Source organism: Diachasma alloeum, unplaced genomic scaffold, assembly GCF_001412515.2.
Source record: "Diachasma alloeum isolate Michigan unplaced genomic scaffold, Dall2.0 Dall_scaffold_00299, whole genome shotgun sequence".
NCBI classification, from domain to species: Eukaryota; Metazoa; Arthropoda; class Insecta; order Hymenoptera; family Braconidae; genus Diachasma; species Diachasma alloeum.
The window spans coordinates 625,862-642,944 of NW_021680438.1; the positions used below are offsets into that span (position 1 = coordinate 625,862).

Genomic DNA, 17,083 nt, shown 5'->3' on the forward strand with positions numbered 1-17,083 from the left:
TTTTGTCATAATTAGAATGCAAGTAATCAGGTTAGCAGAAAATTAACTTTTAAAAAAATCAATGGAAAATGTCAATTGATATTTTTTTTGACATTTGTGGGGTGACAAAAGTCTGTGGGGGTCCTCTGAAGGTACCCTCGCAATTTCAGAGTTTTGTCACCTCTAGAACCCCAAAATCCCAAAATCCACATATTATTATTAACTACAATAAACAAATGGTTAATTGTTAATTGTCTTGCACTCAATACGCTAATAGATATTAGTTTTGTCAAGTTTTGTCGGCCTTTAATAATCTGCTAAATCATCTTCCAAGGGTGGAAACTCGGTCGAGCGTGAGAACCACTGCTTTCCTATTTTCGGCAAACGAATTTTCGGCTAGCTTCCACTCCATCTCTTCTTGAATAATTGACGAAAAAAAATTAATTTCTGAGCATTACGAACTAAATCCCGAATCGCTCGCATAATTCGCACTGCGCCGATGATTTCGGCTTCTAGCTTCATTGATTTTGATTAATTTCGTTGATTCCGAACGCTTTCAGCGTGATTTCAAAAATTAATTCCAATACTTTTTCGAAGAGTTGAAATCACTTGCATTGCTGTCAGTGATTTCGATAAATTGAATTATTTCACGTGATTTCGAATTCATTTGATCACCGAGTGAGTAGCTCCTCGAGATGAACTTGAATGATTGAATGTGTTTGCATATATAGTTGAGAAAATTTTCAACAAATAGACACCGAATGGCGTCTGTTATTTTTGCTTCCGAATGGATCATTTTATTTTTAGATTTTCTAATTTAGCTTGGAAATGACGTAGAATGGTCTGAAACGTAAGAATACGAATTTTTATGGACATGTGTGTATGTGCGCGTGACCTTTTGGTGGTCAACGTTTAAAAAATTGAATTATTACAAGGTTAAAATAATTTTTTTTTAAATCAATCCTTGTCAGATTATACGGTATAATAAACGCTAACTCTGTGCTCATTTTCACCCCAAATTGTGAGAAATCACCGTTCGTTCTTAAATCGTTTTTCGCAAATATCTCGAAAACTACCGAATGGAATTAAATTTTTTTTCAATATTCGTCTCGATGTTTTCTATCTCCGTCAATCAAAATATGCATAGCCGTACTTTCGAACAAATTTTCCGAGATATTTCCATTTTTCGCTCAGAATCCTTGTTTGCACTCTGAAGTTTGAAAAAATCGACATATTAACTCCGATTTGGGAAGAAGCACAAAAATATTCCGTATATTGACGATGGGCTGAATCGGATGGTCAGTTTAGGAGATATTCAACTTTGTACCCAAATTTTTTCTTTTATATTTTAAAGACTACTCAATCCATTTCAATTTTTTAAAATATTCTTCTCCATATAAATTTTTGGAGATATTTCCATGTTTCTTTTTTTTTCGGTCAGAATCCCTGTGCACACCCTAATTTACTCGAAATTTAACTCTTATGCTTGCAATGGTTCGTATTGAAGAGCTGAATCGGATGGTTAATTCCAGAGATTTCCAACACCGTATGTAAATTGATCTCATTGAATATCTTGAAAACTGCTCAAGCGAGTTCATTTAGTCCATAAGAATAAATCAAACCACCCAAATTGAACCACGCGTAAACCTGCCATCAATTTTTTGTCATTCCTACCGTAAAGCAGCGGTTCACGGACGCTACGCACTTCGACGTGTCTCTAAATCACTGCTTATAGCCGTTTTGACAAAAAATATTGCTCACCACACGGCCTAAATAAACTTTTCTAGCTCATATGAATGCAACCCGTGTCTTCGGCTTCGGCTGCCCGTATGGGAAAAATATATACCGGTGATTATATGTAAATAAAATAGACGTTCTCGACCATATGTTTTCAAATTATTTAAATTCTTTTGAGCCATGTTTAGGTCAGCAGCCGTAATCAAATACAAAAATATAACTAGTTCAATTGCACTACGTTTTAAATGCACAAAACATTCCTCTTCAGGTGCATTTTTACCCAAAATTGAAAAATAACCGACAAAAAGTTCATCGAAAATTCATTTTCCGCTGTCATCTGAAGATGTAAACAGACAGCTATAACATTCCGTCATTGAACTAGTTACATTTTTTGTATTTGATTAGTGATACTGACCTAAACACGGCCCAAAACAATTTAAAGGAATTATATGTAACATATATATGGGGTATTCCATGCCAAATGAGTCAACGCCTAAGGTAAAACTATCTCTCAAATTTTTTCAGATTTTTTTGACAGCCCAGTTCGGAAATATGATTCTTTTCAACTTGTTCCGTTTTTTTACAATAACTCGAGTTCTACTGATCCGATTTCGATTTATTAGGGGGCAAAATTTTTCACCATCTATAAGTGTTTTTTTTTAATTTTTCCAATCTTTAGATGCTCGAAATAACGAATTTTCGAGAAAAAAAAGTTGAAATACTTGAATTTTGCCAATTACGTCACTCTCCGAGGTGTGGGGGCAGTCCTTATATACCTTCCCTTGTGGTGGTGGGGGAAGGGGAAGGGGGGGGGGTCAGCCAATCATATGTTTTTAATTGATCAGCTGGTCAATTAAAAACATATGATTGGCTGCCCCCCCCCCCCCTTCCCCCACCACCATAAGNAAGGGAAGGTATATAAGGACTGCCCCCACACATCGGAGCTCAGAATCGGAGCTCATAGCCCTGAAGATGCAGACTGCAATGTTTGCGAAACGTCGGCGCAATGCTGAAACTCAACGCGGCATCCATCCGGAAGCCAACCAAGTCAATTCTAATAATAATAAAATGACGAAATATACTATATTGGGTGCGTTTCGGAATCAACTACCGTAGCTGCAGTAAAGCAAAATTAGATAGGGTTGCAGTACTGCTGCTGCTACTACGTCGATTGCGAAACGCGCCCATTAACAGAAAAGGATAAACACACTCCTTAGTAGAAAATTTTCAGCCACATCCTCACTATCACATACTCGCTGTCACCTCTTTCTTTTCACCTCATTAATGTTCTGCAGTTCTGGACGAGAATATTATTGCGGCACAGGCGTTCGTGTTCTTCGTCGCTGGGCACGAGACGTCTTCCACCACAATAGCCTTTTGTTTATACGAGTTGGCGCTGAATCCAGAGATTCAAACGAAAGTTAGAGAAGAAATCCTCGATGCTATTGTGGGCACAGATGGGAAATTGACGTACGAAGCCGTGCAAGACATCAAGTATCTCGATAAAGTCCTTCTAGGTAATGTAATCACTCAAGCGATACTCTCATGTTTGCTTACTTTTCCCAAATAGAAATTACGCCGCTAGTAGTAATATAACACCTCGTCTTAAACTTCTTTACTCAAATTTGTAACTTGTTGAATATACGTTTTGTATTGCTTTTGTAGATTGAATAAATCATGTACTAATTGTTGGGTTGTCCTTAGCAGATCGTTGTTACACCAAAACTAATAACAAATTCAATAATAATAATAATTCTTGATTATTATTATTAACTCAAAATAAAATAAATAAATAAAATAAAATTTTCTAACTTTTGTTTTTCCATTATTATTATTATTCTTAATAATTCTTAATAATTATTCTTAATAATAATAATAATAATAATAATAATAATAATAATGAGATCGTTCAGCGATCTCATTTATGAGTAAAAAAATAATAATACTAATAACAATAACAATCATCATAATCTTCATCAAAATAACTAACAATCATCCGAATAAAAATATTCAAAGAGACTTCCTCGCGTCTTAGAAACCCTGAGGAAGTATCCCTTAGCTCCACTCCTCTCCAGAAGGTGTGAATATCCTTACAAAATTCCGGAAACAGATGTGGAGTTACCAGCGGGTATGCGAGTAGTTATCCCCGTTTACGCAATTCATCACGATCCTCAGTATTATCCATCACCAGACACATTCGATCCCGAGAGATTCAACGACGAGAATAAAGCGAAGAGACACACTCACACGTTTTTATCCTTTGGTGAGGGTCCTCGAGGTTGCCTTGGTGAGTCTTTTAAATCAAGTAATGCTTCGATTGTGTCGTATTGAGGGTGTCATTCCTGTTTGATAAAAACAAATTCTTTTTGTCATTCACTGAAAATTCAATGAAATTCCAAAATTTTGAGCAGCATTAACTCGAGAATTTCTCTACGTATTTGAATTGTTAATGAAAGCAGAATATTCAGTGTCAAATTACGCTTAATTTTCATTAAATTATTCTTTAGTAATTGGCCTCTGCGGATATCAGCCGATTCGAATTGGCGAAGTTATTAATGTCCAAATAATAAAAAAATTGACGAAGTCGTTTGGATTAAGCCCAAAGGAGTGGATTGACTTTCATGGAGTAATTGTACTGAAATTTTCAGCTCTTGTTTATTTTTCCATGAAATTCTGAATTTTCGCATAGGAAATTCCTTTAAATTTCAGTGGAACTAAAGTGGGATCAAAATTTCGTAAAAGTGTACCGGAAATTTCAGCGAAAATTTTTCAACAGTAGATGCAATTGTTTTTCCCCGCCATTTTTTCCAAATTTTTGGATCCCCTAGGGAGTAGGGGGGGGGTGGTAAAATGTTTAATATCATCATAACTCCATAAGAGCACGTTTAAAGGCTCATTTTGTTTATTTAATTTCTTGATACCTATAAGTTCTAAAATTTCCAAGTGTATTCCCTCATTTTTTCTATTCATTACCATAATTATATTCATACTCATCACCATTCCCATAATTATCATATTCACATTATTTTTATAATGCACAGGAATGAAGTTTGCCCTGCTGCAGACGAAGATCGGTGTAATTTCGTTTTTACTGCACCACAAAATAGAAATTAACGATAAGACCGCAGTGCCAATTAAGTTCAGCCGCAGAAATCTCGTCACGACAAGCGAAACTGGTTTCTGGCTGACACTAAGCTCCCTAGAGTAATACCTGTTTGTACCCCCGAAGTCGATTAAGAAACTATCAATTTTGTGAAATCGAATAAAAAATCTCTTTATTGACCATTACCATAATTTTTATAGATAATTATTACGTATATCTGCATGACAGGAGGTAAACTGTTACGCATGAAAAAAATTTCATAATGCAATCCTAGGAGAATTCGAACATTTCGTCTAGAATTCCCGCAACATGAAGATCTGTAGAAATTTAGAGTTCCCGGAAAAAAAGTGTATAAAGGATTCTTCATATGTACAACAAATTTCTCGAATCTCATTTTTTAAATAGACAGTTTTTATAGAAAAGTTTTATGAGCAATTCCACGTAGGATTTATTACTGTAATATTTTATGGCAATTCTGGTGCTAAATTTGATAAGTTTATGTAATTGTAAGTTTATGTTTTTCTGCAAAATCCCCTGAGAGATCTCCTACGGAAGTCCTATGAAGAATTCCCCATAGAAGAGTATTTCACAGAAATTTTTGGCCTGCTTACGAAAAAATTCTCTAACTTTTGTTTTTCCGTAGAACTTTTCCTTTAAGGGTATTATGGCATAATTTGTTCGGCCTAAAAATTCAAACTAGGAGATATTTCAAGTTTGATTTCCTCAAAATTTACCAAAATTTTCTGGTACAGCTTTAGGGGCATCACAACCCTTCCATGAGAACAAAAAATGTCAATTTGTCAATGACAATTTTTAATCAATTAACACAACATTTTTCAAATGCATAACATGTTCATAACACTAAAAAACAATAGCTTACAAAGCTTCAAGGTTTTGTCATTTTTTTGTGAAGAAACTGCATTTTTCCATAAGAGTCTACATTAAATTCCAAAAATGCTATTAAATTATGTCGTGAGCGGTTTCCATCAACCATCTAAAATTTTATGAATGGGTTCAACATGTGACAGCCTTAAACCTAAATTTTAAGAGATTTTTGTCTGCATTATCTTTGCATTTTTGGCACCCCGCCATGATACCCTTCCATTGAACATTCTACAGGGTGTCCCAAAACGGATCTGACATATCGTGAGAATAGCTTGGGGGGGGGGGGGCTATTTGGAGACGAAAACTTTAATGAGATTTTTGTCTCCGACGCTTTGTTTATAAGTTATTAAGAAATAAATAACAGCCGATCAAACGCTATTCCCCGATAGATAGAGATACCCCGTTTCCCATTTAAGCCGGAGGGATGATGGCATTGAATGTCCAATCGATTTTAATCAATTCAATTCCTCGATATTAAATAGGAGTGGAAATATGAATTTTTTATGTTGACTTTGATTTTTGGGTTCACATTGTATTTAGGAAGCAAATGACTGACGCCGCTTTGAAATTTATTACGGTTTTGCTCACCTGGACATGATGATAGAAGAACAATTTTTTTGCGATCATTGTGCGTTAAATGCCCAATCGATTGCCATCATTTTCATTCCTCCATGCGAAGTGAGAGAGGAGATATGAATTTTCAAGGAGAGGGTGATTTACGGTGGATTTTTGCTTTGTTGACGAATAAGTCCTTGAGAGGAGACTACTGTGAGTCTTAAAATTCGCAGGATATTAGAGTGGAATTTACGGTGGCCGGAGTTTTTTTTTTCATTGAAAAATTTCCGGAAATTTTTCCCACGTAGATTTTCTTCAGTTTTTTTCCCCATTGAAAAATTTTTGGAAATTTTTCCGCGTCAATTATTCCTCGGCGAATTCGTCCCTTTAAAATTAATTTTTCTTACTAATTTTTTCCATGTGGAATTGCGTTTGGACTTTTATTTTAGAAAATGGTAACTGAATTTTGTTTTTTTCTGAGAAGGGAAAAAATGAAAAATTTAATGACAAAAACCTTTTTTTTTCATTCGCGATTGTTTAATTAATTCGTTGTTTACCGATCAATGTTGATACGTAAATTTTAAATAATGAATGTTACATGTTCGTTTGCCCCGCTGACGCTTGAAGTGTTGAAAATAGTCCACGGACTCTAATTTTTGAGCTACATAGATTTTTTCAAAATTAAAAAAAAAGTACAATAGCCATTACGAGTTGGTTTTTTGAAATTCGACACCTATACAACAATTTTCGATTTTTTTTTATTTAAAAAATTGCACCATTCATGAAAAATAGGCAGAAAAATGATCCTCAAAATATTTAAAATATATTCTCGATTCTTTCAGAACTATTTTACATGAATGGTACAATTTTTTATATTAAAGAAAACGAAATTAGCTGTGTAGGAGTCGAATTGAAAAAAACTAGCCTGTAACACTATAAAAAATGTAATTAAAATGTTTAGAATAGGATCCCGGACTATTCTAAACATTTTAAGCGTCTATGGGACAAACGAACAGTAAACAATTAATTTTTTTGCACTAATTATTCGTTTTTAGATATATATAATCGGTATTTAATATATGCAAAATTTCCCTACAATAGCCCGCGACTTTTAAAACTCATATTAGTTTTCCCTTCCCGAAGCGCAGGAGACAACAACTTCATTAGTTTTCATGTCCAAATAATCCCCCGAGCTACCCTCCCGACACATCCGATCAATTTTGGGACACCCTGTATCGAAATTTTCCATACTAACTATTCCTACCTATAAATTTCCTCAGTCCTCGATTTTTCAACTATTCATCTATCTATTTATGTACAACATCCCTACGCAAATAGCAAAACGATAAACCGAAGGTGATTTTCTTCGTAAAAAAATATAAAGTCATTATTATCATGATTAATTACGATATTAGACGACAATTGGTGGTCTCCATACCCCCTGACGCACTAGCAGCTATGGATTGGACCTTCTGCTCCTCCTCGAGGAACTGGCGAAGAGTGGACGTGGCTTGTACAAATCATCACTGGTGTAACGTTGATTGCTGCCTCGTGAGCGATTGCGTTCGTCCTTCAGTGAGCTTGGAGTTTTGTCGCTGGTGGCTGAGGCATCGCTCTCCGGACTCATGGGCAGTACAAAGTTCTCGCCGTTCATCATCTGGGGGCTTGGAGAATTGACACTGGGCCTCTGCTTCCTCGGCCTTCCCATTTTCTTCTTCTTCGTGGCTGTTTGTCCTTCCCCTTGGTATATCGTTGCCTCCAGTTTGTGGCCATCGTTGTTGTTGTTGGAGTTATTAAGGAGAATGTCTGATAAGGGGCTCGTTGAGTACTTTCGTTTGGGCAGGGGTGGAGCCATCGTCCTGGGTCCTGGGGTCTCCACCGAGGGGTGGGGCTGCTTTTCTAGGATGGGAAGACTGGGAGAATCCTCCCTGAGACCCAGGGAGTTCATGAATTGAGTGAATCTGTTCAGTCTTTCGTTGTCCACCAGGAAGTAGCGACAGTCCTCTTCGTCGTCTGAGAGCTCTCGGTTTTTAGATGAAGTTCCAGGAGTTGGGAGCATTTCTGGAGGGTCCAGAGGCTTCTGCTCCTGTTCTTCTTTTTCCTTTTGTTCTCCTTTTGGTGGCTTTATTGAGCTTCTGCTGACAGTCTCCCCTGGATTTTCAGGCTTTGCCTGCTCCTCCTTTGATTCGATTTCCTCTTCCACTCTAACATCAGATTTCAATTCAATTTTTTCAACGGAATTGTCAGCCTCTGATGGTTCACTCTGCGAAGGGCCTGGTGTCTCCTCAGGGGTCGAAACATTCTCAACATTTTTTCCATTGTCCTCGTGAGTCTTATCAGAGATCATCTCAGTCAGTGATTGTCTTATCGATAATTCCATTTCTGATAGTCTTGATTTTATCTTGAGCTCAGCAACAATCTCAGTGTTCAGTATTTCGTCTCCTGTCAGGATTACCTTGGAGTTCTCATCCAGCTTCAAATCGCAATTTGACCCAGGGTATGGCTCGCCCTCGTCGTCAGTTTTTACTTCGATTATTTGCACTCGTTCCTCGTCAGGCACTGGAGGCTGTATTTCGCCCTCAGCTTCGGATACCTCCGAGAGTTCAGACACTGGAGATGTGCTGTCCACTGATGACTGACTCTTCAAGTGATCCTTCTCGATTTTCTTTCTGATCTTCATCAGTTTCTTAGCTTCTGCGAAATTCCTGGCGAACTTGGGTTTCTTCATTGGGCGTTCGTTAGGCTGGGAAGAAAGGTCCTCACTCTGGAGCGGGCGTTTCTTCAGTGGAAGACTTATCTCAGACTGACCTGGATCAACTCGTTTGGGAATTATCGTGCCTTCGGGTTCGTCAGTCTCAGGTTTTTTCTCTTCAATTTCAGGTTTTGATTCTGTTATTTCAGGTACTTCAGGGTCTGAAGGCTTGAATTCCTCGGTTTGTGTCTCGTCGATGCCATCTGACGTTTCGCTGCTTGAGTTGCTATTGGTACTCGAGTCTTTTCCTAATGAGGAGGATGAGGGCTTCGAGGATGAGGTACTGGGGCTGGAGGAGCTCTTCTGGGAGCCTCTGCCACTGGAGCCGCTGGAGCCATCTCGATCAGATGACCTGCGATCGTTGGAACCCTTCCGCAGACTCGAGTGATCGTCCTTCGATTTTGATTTCTTCTCGTCCTTTCGTCGTTTATCTTTCCCCTCTTTGTCCTCACGTTTCTCTGATCTTTCAGAGGACTTGGAGTCTGATTTAGAGTCCCTCTTGGTGGACTTTTGGGTGGACTTCGAGTCCTGTCTGCCCTCTGATTTCTCATCTTTGTCAGGCTTCGAGGATTTTTTAGACTCTGATTTGTCAGATTTGTCATTCGATTCTGACTCTGCTTTGCTCTTCCCATTCTTGGAACGATGGCTATCGTCACGTTTCGTTTTGTCTCTATCATTTTTGGAGGATTTTGAATCGTCTCTTGATGACTTTGAGGATCTGCTCTCGTGTCGGCTCGAGCTGTGCGTTCTAGAGGAAGAGCTCCTGTGTTTTTCTTTATCTCTTGGGGAATCTCGTTTCTCTTTGGAGTCCCTGGAGGGCTTGGCGTCCTTGGAGGACTCTTTACTCTCTTTTTTCTCGTTGTTCAGCTTCTCTTTTTCTGTCAACTCCTTCTTTTCCCTCAGTTCTCGAATCTTTTCTTTGTAAATATCCTTCAGGTCTTTTCCTTCTTTACTGGGGGACTCTTTCGGTTTTTCTTCCTTCAGCTTTGTTGGAGTGTCTTTACTCTCTTTCGCGTCTTTACTCTCCCTCGTCTCCTTGAGTTTCTCAGCAGAATCCCTGGAGTTTTCAGATTTATCTCTTGATCTCGGTTTGTCAGAGCTCTCAGGTTTGCTCTCACTATGAGAAAACTTCTTTTTATCTTTCTCTCGATCCCTGTGACTCCTGGACTCCCTAGACTCCGACCTCGCCTTCGAGGACTTCGACTTCCCAGACTCACGAATCTTCTCCTTCGACTTATGCTCAGACTTCTCCTTGACACTCTCCATACCGTCACGAGACGACTCCTTCGAGGACAGATTTGTCTTCGAGCTTCTCGTGTCACTCCCATCCTTCATCTCCAACAAATTCTCCTTGTGCTTATTACCATCCACTTTATTATCCTTGGGATCATCCCCCTCCCCTCGAATCTCCTTGAAATTATCCTTCGAGAATTTGTCTTTACTGCTATCGTCCTTCGGTAAATCTGGGACTGGAGTCGTTGGCTGATTGGAGGATCCAAAATCAGTGACGATGGATAATCGAGAGTCTGAGGAGACTTTACTCAATTGTGAGTCTTGATTCGAGAAGTCAAAGTTATCGCGAGAGAAGTCGTTTGAGAAGTCAGGACTTCTTGACCTGTGGCTCGTGAGTTCAGAGATCCCGGAGAGATGGGAATCGTTGGAGATGTTGGACTCGTTCAGGTTCATTATGTCAATTGGCTCGAAGACAGGGCTGTCCTCTTCCTCCTCCTCTTTCTCCTCTGATTGTGCTGAGTCGTTCAACCCAGGAGGGGGTGGCGTGTTTCCCTCGAGGTCCATTGGCTCCCCCAGAGACCTCTCAGCGTCCTCCTCCATTCGCCCATTGCTGAAGTCATTCTCCAGGTGAGAGATGTCCTCTGTCTTCACTTCAATCTTGACTTCAGACTCCTCGGGTTCTCTCTTCATGCTCGGCCCCTCTTCCTCACCAGGTACTGTCAGATTTGCATCCACTGAGTCCAGGGAGATGTCCTTGAGACTGTTCTTGTCTGATTCAGGTGACACTGGGTCTAGATCCTTGGGTAGTAGGTCCTTAAACCCACAGGCACCATTTTTCTCACGTTTGGGCTTCTCCAGTCCCAGGAATTCGTGCACGACGTCCTCTACTTGGGGCATGAACACTGAGTAGATCTTGGGGTTGACCACTTGATCGACGATTCGCTCTACTCCAGTGTCCAGGTAGGGGCCATCGGAGATGTGTTTGCGGAGGGTTTCGCGGAGTTGATTCTTGTTCAGGTCCGCTCGCCAACGCTGTTTGTAGAGGAACGAGTTCACTGAGCTCTCCACGCGGGTTCGCAGGTTTTGATACGCTGGCTGTGAACAAATTCATTGGGGTTGAGGAGGTTTATTGCAGAGGGGAGTAAAATGTTCACCCAGAAAAAAATCCTTATTTTGAGATTTCAAAAATCTTAGGGGCATCCAAGTAATTCTCTTCACAGTTTATAGAATTGACAAAGAGTATTTTTTAGGCGCAACATCAACTTTAGTTTTCAACATTTTTTCGAGAAAAAGATTGTTGAAAAAATGAAATTTAATACATTGCGTTCATAAGAGCTGTATACTCCCATCTTCAATCCAATAGTTCAGTTTTGAAGCGGTTTCTCGTATACATAACCGTATATGACTTTGTTCGTTATACTTTCTAGTTTTTTCGCAATATTAAAAAACAAGTTAATTGCATTGCATAACAAAGTTATGCAATATTCAAAAACAAGTTTTGCAAGATGAAAAACAATATTAAAAAACAAGTTTCCGGACAGATAATTGCAAGCAATCAAATTAAAAGGCGTATGATCATTAGAAGTGGGATCAACGAGAGTCAAGTGTGAAATTGAATAAATTATTGTTCACAATATTCACTGAAGAAATTCCCGAAAAAATGTATTCAACACTGACAAATCCGAAAAAATATGGGAATGGCAAGATTTTCGGCAAAACTGAAATCTTGCTTGAAAAAAGTTGCTAATTTGAACGAAGTACTTAAATATCCTTAAATTGAGACTTTGGAGAGGATGAAATTGAGATTTTCAAGTCGTAAATTGAGTTTCGAATGTCTTAAGCTGAGACTTTCGAAAATCTTAACTTGAGACATTCGAAAGTTTCAACTTGAGGCATTCGAAAATCATAACGTGAGACTTTCGAAAATTTCAAGTTGAGATTTCCATAAGTTTCATTTTGAGATCGTATCAAATTGAAATTGATTTTTTTCGAAGGTTTGATGAAGAGATGGATCTTAAGGGGAGTGCGCGGTGAAATTTGAAGGTCCTCGTTAGAATTAGAAATGCATTGCGCGAATTTTTATATATGATAGGATATGTTAAAAAGTTGGAAAAATCACGAGCCCAATCGATTTTTCCCCGTGAATCACTGAAAAACGTTTTTCGTTTTTACTTTTAAAATCGTTCAAGTGTCTCAGTTTTCGTCCGATTGAGATTTTTTTTTTCAAAATGTTGTGCATCCATTTTACGATCCATTGAACGGATCATGAAAAAAATTGGAAAAAAATGAAACATTGATAAATCGATAGGAAAGGAGCAATAAACGAAAACAAAACATTTATTCAATTTTTCCATGATCCATACCTTGACTCTTTGGAATTCAACAAACATTTTGAAAATGAAAATTATCAGTCAGACGCAATAATCAGATGAAATAAATTTGTTCCTGAGTTATGAACATTTAAAAAAAAAGTCAAGAGTGTCAATTTTACCCCGTCCTACCCTATGTGAAAACCACTCCCGGATGATTTCAAGGTGAGAACAATCATAGTAGTGAAAAAAAATTTCATGCAAACGGAGAATTAATTTCAAGGTTAGGTGTGTCACCATTAAGGTCAGCCAACGATTAAAATTTGTTCGTCACATTTATGGGATAATTGTAGACAAAAATTCCGAGAATACTGAGGAAAAGGTGAATTTGAAGTTTGCGTATCTCACCTTCGTATCAACGTCAGCGATGCACTCCTTTCTGAATTGATCGAAAATTCCCTGAGACTTGACCTCGCCGACGATGTGATCGATTAGACGAGGATCGCCTGGCAGTAGAGTACTTCCCAGTCCAAGATTCATGGTTTTGAAAAATTACTACTACTGAGCGTTATCACAATACTATTCAACGATTGATTTGTTCAGGTCAATTGTCAACACGATGAGTACTTTGGCAGGTCGCCATGTTTGTTTTTGAAGAGGAATCCTGAGAGAGGGGAGAGTGAGTGGTGAATAGAAGGGGAATTCGTATCAACCATAGATAATGTAAGAAATTTAATGGTTATTTGCCGAATGCTGAAAACCATTGTCGATACACTGCCGGCAGAGGAACCCTTCGGTTGGTTGTAGTTCAGGAATCTACCGAGTGTTCGACGCAACAAGTGGCGCAGAGATAATCAAAATTCAAATGAACTTTTAAGAATGAAATTTTTTATGACGCGCAATGATTGTCTCAAAGCTGTAAGTTTTGCTTCGTTTATTTTTGAAGAGGTTTTGCGTAGTTTAAATTATGTAAAATCGGTAATATTCCTACAACTAGGATCTGCTGGGGTGAGAGAATTCGATTTGATAAATGAATTTTGAATTTCATAAAATTTATGAAATTCAAAATTCATTTGTTCGTGATCTATTGCGAGTAAAGTAAAGCGGATGCTCAACTTTATTCTTTGGAGTGTAACGAACAATTTAAAAAAAAGCTAAAATCGTATGAAAACTACGGCACAAGGAGCATTTTGAAGGTGAAAACAGAAGAAATAGTATATTATGTCATGAGGCGATAATAGTATATTACGCAACAAGTGCGTAATGGGTTTTTTGGCTCGTGGGAAGTTGTAAAACGAGCCGAAGGCGAGTTTTATAATCCCACGAGTCAAAAAACACCATTACGCACGAGTTTCGTATACTATTTTATGTCATAGGGCCCAGAATCCGCGATTCTACCGAGCGAAGCGAGGTTAGAATCGCGTGATTCTGGGCACCTATGGCATAAAAGTATTATCTGGCGAATATGGCTTTATAATCCGAGCCTTCGGCTCGGATTACAATCGTATTCGCCAGATAATGGTTTTATCGCCGTGTGATATTAGTTATTTTCATTNCGTTACGAAATATACTATTCTGACGAATGTGATTATAGGCCTCGCCTTCGGCTCGGCCTACAAAGCCACATTCGTCAGAAAATACTTTTGGACCGTGTGATGAATGCAATTTTTCGTCAGAAGGCCCGTAAACCGCGATCAAACCGAGCGAAGCGAGGTTAGAATCGCGGTTTACCGGGTCTTCTCACGAAAACGCTATTTTATGTCGTTCTGGCCCCTCGCTTCGCTCGGTTAAATCGCGGTTTATCGGGCCTAATGACATAAATGAATTTTCCTGTGGTTATACGTAGGGATGCAAAATGACCGTCATTTTTTAGATCACGTCATATGACCAAAAATGACGGTCATGTGACGCACAAATTTTCCAACTACAAATGATTGTCACAAATCATTTGTAACCAAATTGTTGTCAAACCATCTATATAGTTGCATAATGACGGTCATAACTAATTTCCAATTTGTGACGGTCATGAATAAAACAAAATAGTTTCATCTATATGGATGGAAAAAAAACGTGATTTCCATTTCAAAATGCGGATTAGGCCAATATAAAAAGAATTCAACTGAAAATTGACCGAGAAAAAAATAAAGTTTTATCTATATAGATGAAAAATGACTGTCATTTTTTCTTGACAAGTTGTGACGGTGACAGAAGGGGGAGGGGGAATTGTGACAGCCGTCATGAACGCCTCGTCATGTGACCGTCAATGACGGTCACATGACCGTCATATGACGGGTCATGTGACGCATTTGCATCTCTAGTTATACGAGGCCAAATCGTTCGGGTCCGCGATTTTCCCTAGTTATTCCCACATTCCGTCATACATCACAAACTGTTCAATGGACCGAAGGTCCAATGAAGACTTTTAAATTTCTTCTTAACAAACCTTCCCACCCCAATAATTCTGTCGTCAGCCTTTCTTCATTGAATCCTACAGTCCATTCCAATACGAGTGTGTCAAAGTGTTTTTTTTTTTACCTGTGGAAGGTGTGCATGCGCTCCCCGAAGGTAAGTGGTTGAGGGCATGTGTTGGAGATACGCCGCTTTGATTGCGACTATATTTGAACTTACGACCATTTGCCGTATTCATGCTCTAAGTCCACTAGAATATCAACCTAGAGACTAGAGGTGCAGGGGCGTATGTTCTGGAGATACACCCCTTTTGTTCTCATTACTTGAAGATACGTCCGTTAGTCATCAAAATTAATTGGTGAAAAACGTTGAAAAAAGTTGGTAAATTCAATTTCACGATTAAAAAAAAACATACGAGTCTTTGGCTTAAAAAAAAATCGAAATGATGACACTTACGTCCTTTTGACTATGCGGCGACGACGTGAAATCTCTCTCTTTAGTAAAAATCTTACGTACTCGTCCAAGAATTTTACGTTCTACGGAGCTAATAATGTCGAAGGATGATTTTTTCAATTAAAAAAGGTCAAGTGTCAAATTTTTATTGGAAATACTTTCTGACATTACATCCTCTAGATTGAAATAGAGAAAGTAAGAAAAATATTTGCGGTTGCGGAGATAAGTGGGTGAGTGGTATTATTACACCCTGGGCGGTACAGGCGCCGCTTCCCCTATAGTTAAAATATTAACAAATAATTTAATCATCTCAATTTTTTACGGTCAGGTGAATCATTTATTAACGATCAAGATACATTCATTTGGCGGGGTCCAAGTCTAAAAAACCTCCTTTTAAAACTTCGTCAGAAAAATGTGGTCAAAACAACTTGGTAACAAAAAAAAATTGGGGAAAAAAAATAACAACCCAAACATCAAAAAACTTGAAAGAAACTTTTAAACTTTTAATGTATAAAGAAAAATGCGAAAAAAATTGAAAAAGGTCCGCACACCTACAAATATACAGACAACTTCGAAAATTCGCCTATTCGGATTTCTGGACCATATTTAGTTACCCTGACACAAAAATCTGGAAACCTAAATTTAAACGATTACAAAGTGTTCATTCGGAAGCAGAAATGAAAAAAAACCGAACAAACTACAAAGCAAAACATCGTATCCAGAATAAGCAGCATCAAGTCAAACATCATCAACTTAAACACGCAAAAGACAAGATAACCGAAAGGTTTAATTGACGGACTTCAATTGGACAAAAATTCAATAAACCGAAAGTTCACTTTCCCAAGTTGAATTTAACCAGGTTTTTTTAACGAAGTTTTTTAGATAACGTTTTTTAGACGTTCCTATTTGGCGATATTCAATTCTATCACTTCTTAATAGTTAATGAACTTCGTCTAGAATTTCTTCTCCGTACACTGACACCATAAAAAAAATTTGAAAAACGCCCGTCAAGATCATCAGAATAGATGAGATTGTTCCCTCAATCCAAGCGGAATTTGTCCAAACTCTCCGTTCAATAATCCCCATCCAAAAAAAGAAGCCGCTACAATTGCACCGATCTCCTGCCGACGTCGAGAGTAACCCATAACCATCAATTACTCCCCCCGAAAGCCAAATAAAACTGAATAACCCAGCGTACAAAAAACATCAGTAGGTAGTCGTCGAAACAGGCGGTCATTGGAAGAGGTGTTAAATCGTCCACTGGCGTATGAGCCAACACAAGCCCTCTCGTAGACGTTAAATTAAAACAAACGTTAAGTATAGACGTGAAATGCCAACAGAAAAGTACAGGCTTTCTCTTTTCACCGAGTGCCTCAACATGCACTGTGTAATCACGATGATTTCTTGGTGATTTTTTAATCTTAATAAACCCCTTGGAGCCACCCAAACAACTCCACCCATTCCCTTCGCACCTTTTCAATGTTTTCTTTTACCACATCTCCCGGGAGTTCAATAGCCAGAGAATTTATTTCTCTTCCTCCTCTGATCCAGAGACATTCACTAGTAGCCATTCGTAGAAGGGCCAACCCTCGAAACATTCACGATCGATATGCGTAGAAATTAGCATTTAAGGCGTGAATCTGCTCTCCGATCTTCTCCCACTCCAAT

The 17,083-nt window shown here is 38.5% G+C and overlaps 2 protein-coding genes across 4 annotated transcripts in view; one reads left to right on the forward strand and one right to left on the reverse strand.

Moving 5' to 3' along the window:
• The window catches only part of LOC107039415 (probable cytochrome P450 6a13), an 11,807-nt gene extending 6,797 nt beyond the window's left edge, over positions 1-5,010 (forward strand). For all 3 annotated transcript variants that reach the window (XM_015259013.1, XM_015259011.1, XM_015259012.1), the window contains exons 3-5: positions 3,012-3,233; positions 3,752-4,003; positions 4,758-5,010. In XM_015259013.1, coding sequence (XP_015114499.1) covers positions 3,012-3,233; positions 3,752-4,003; positions 4,758-4,924 — 641 coding nt within the window. In that variant the 3' untranslated portion in view covers positions 4,925-5,010. The remainder of the gene's footprint in view (positions 1-3,011; positions 3,234-3,751; positions 4,004-4,757) is intronic.
• A 2,152-nt stretch (positions 5,011-7,162) lies between these two features.
• On the reverse strand, positions 7,163-13,176 carry LOC107039417 (biorientation of chromosomes in cell division protein 1-like 1). The gene is made up of 2 exons (XM_015259014.1): positions 12,962-13,176; positions 7,163-11,339 (listed from the first exon to the last, which is right to left on the reverse strand). Exons 1-2 carry the CDS (start codon positions 13,091-13,093, stop codon positions 7,716-7,718), a joined length of 3,756 nt encoding a protein of 1,251 aa, XP_015114500.1. The 5' UTR covers positions 13,094-13,176; the 3' UTR covers positions 7,163-7,715.
• Positions 13,177-17,083: the final 3,907 nt, after the last annotated feature.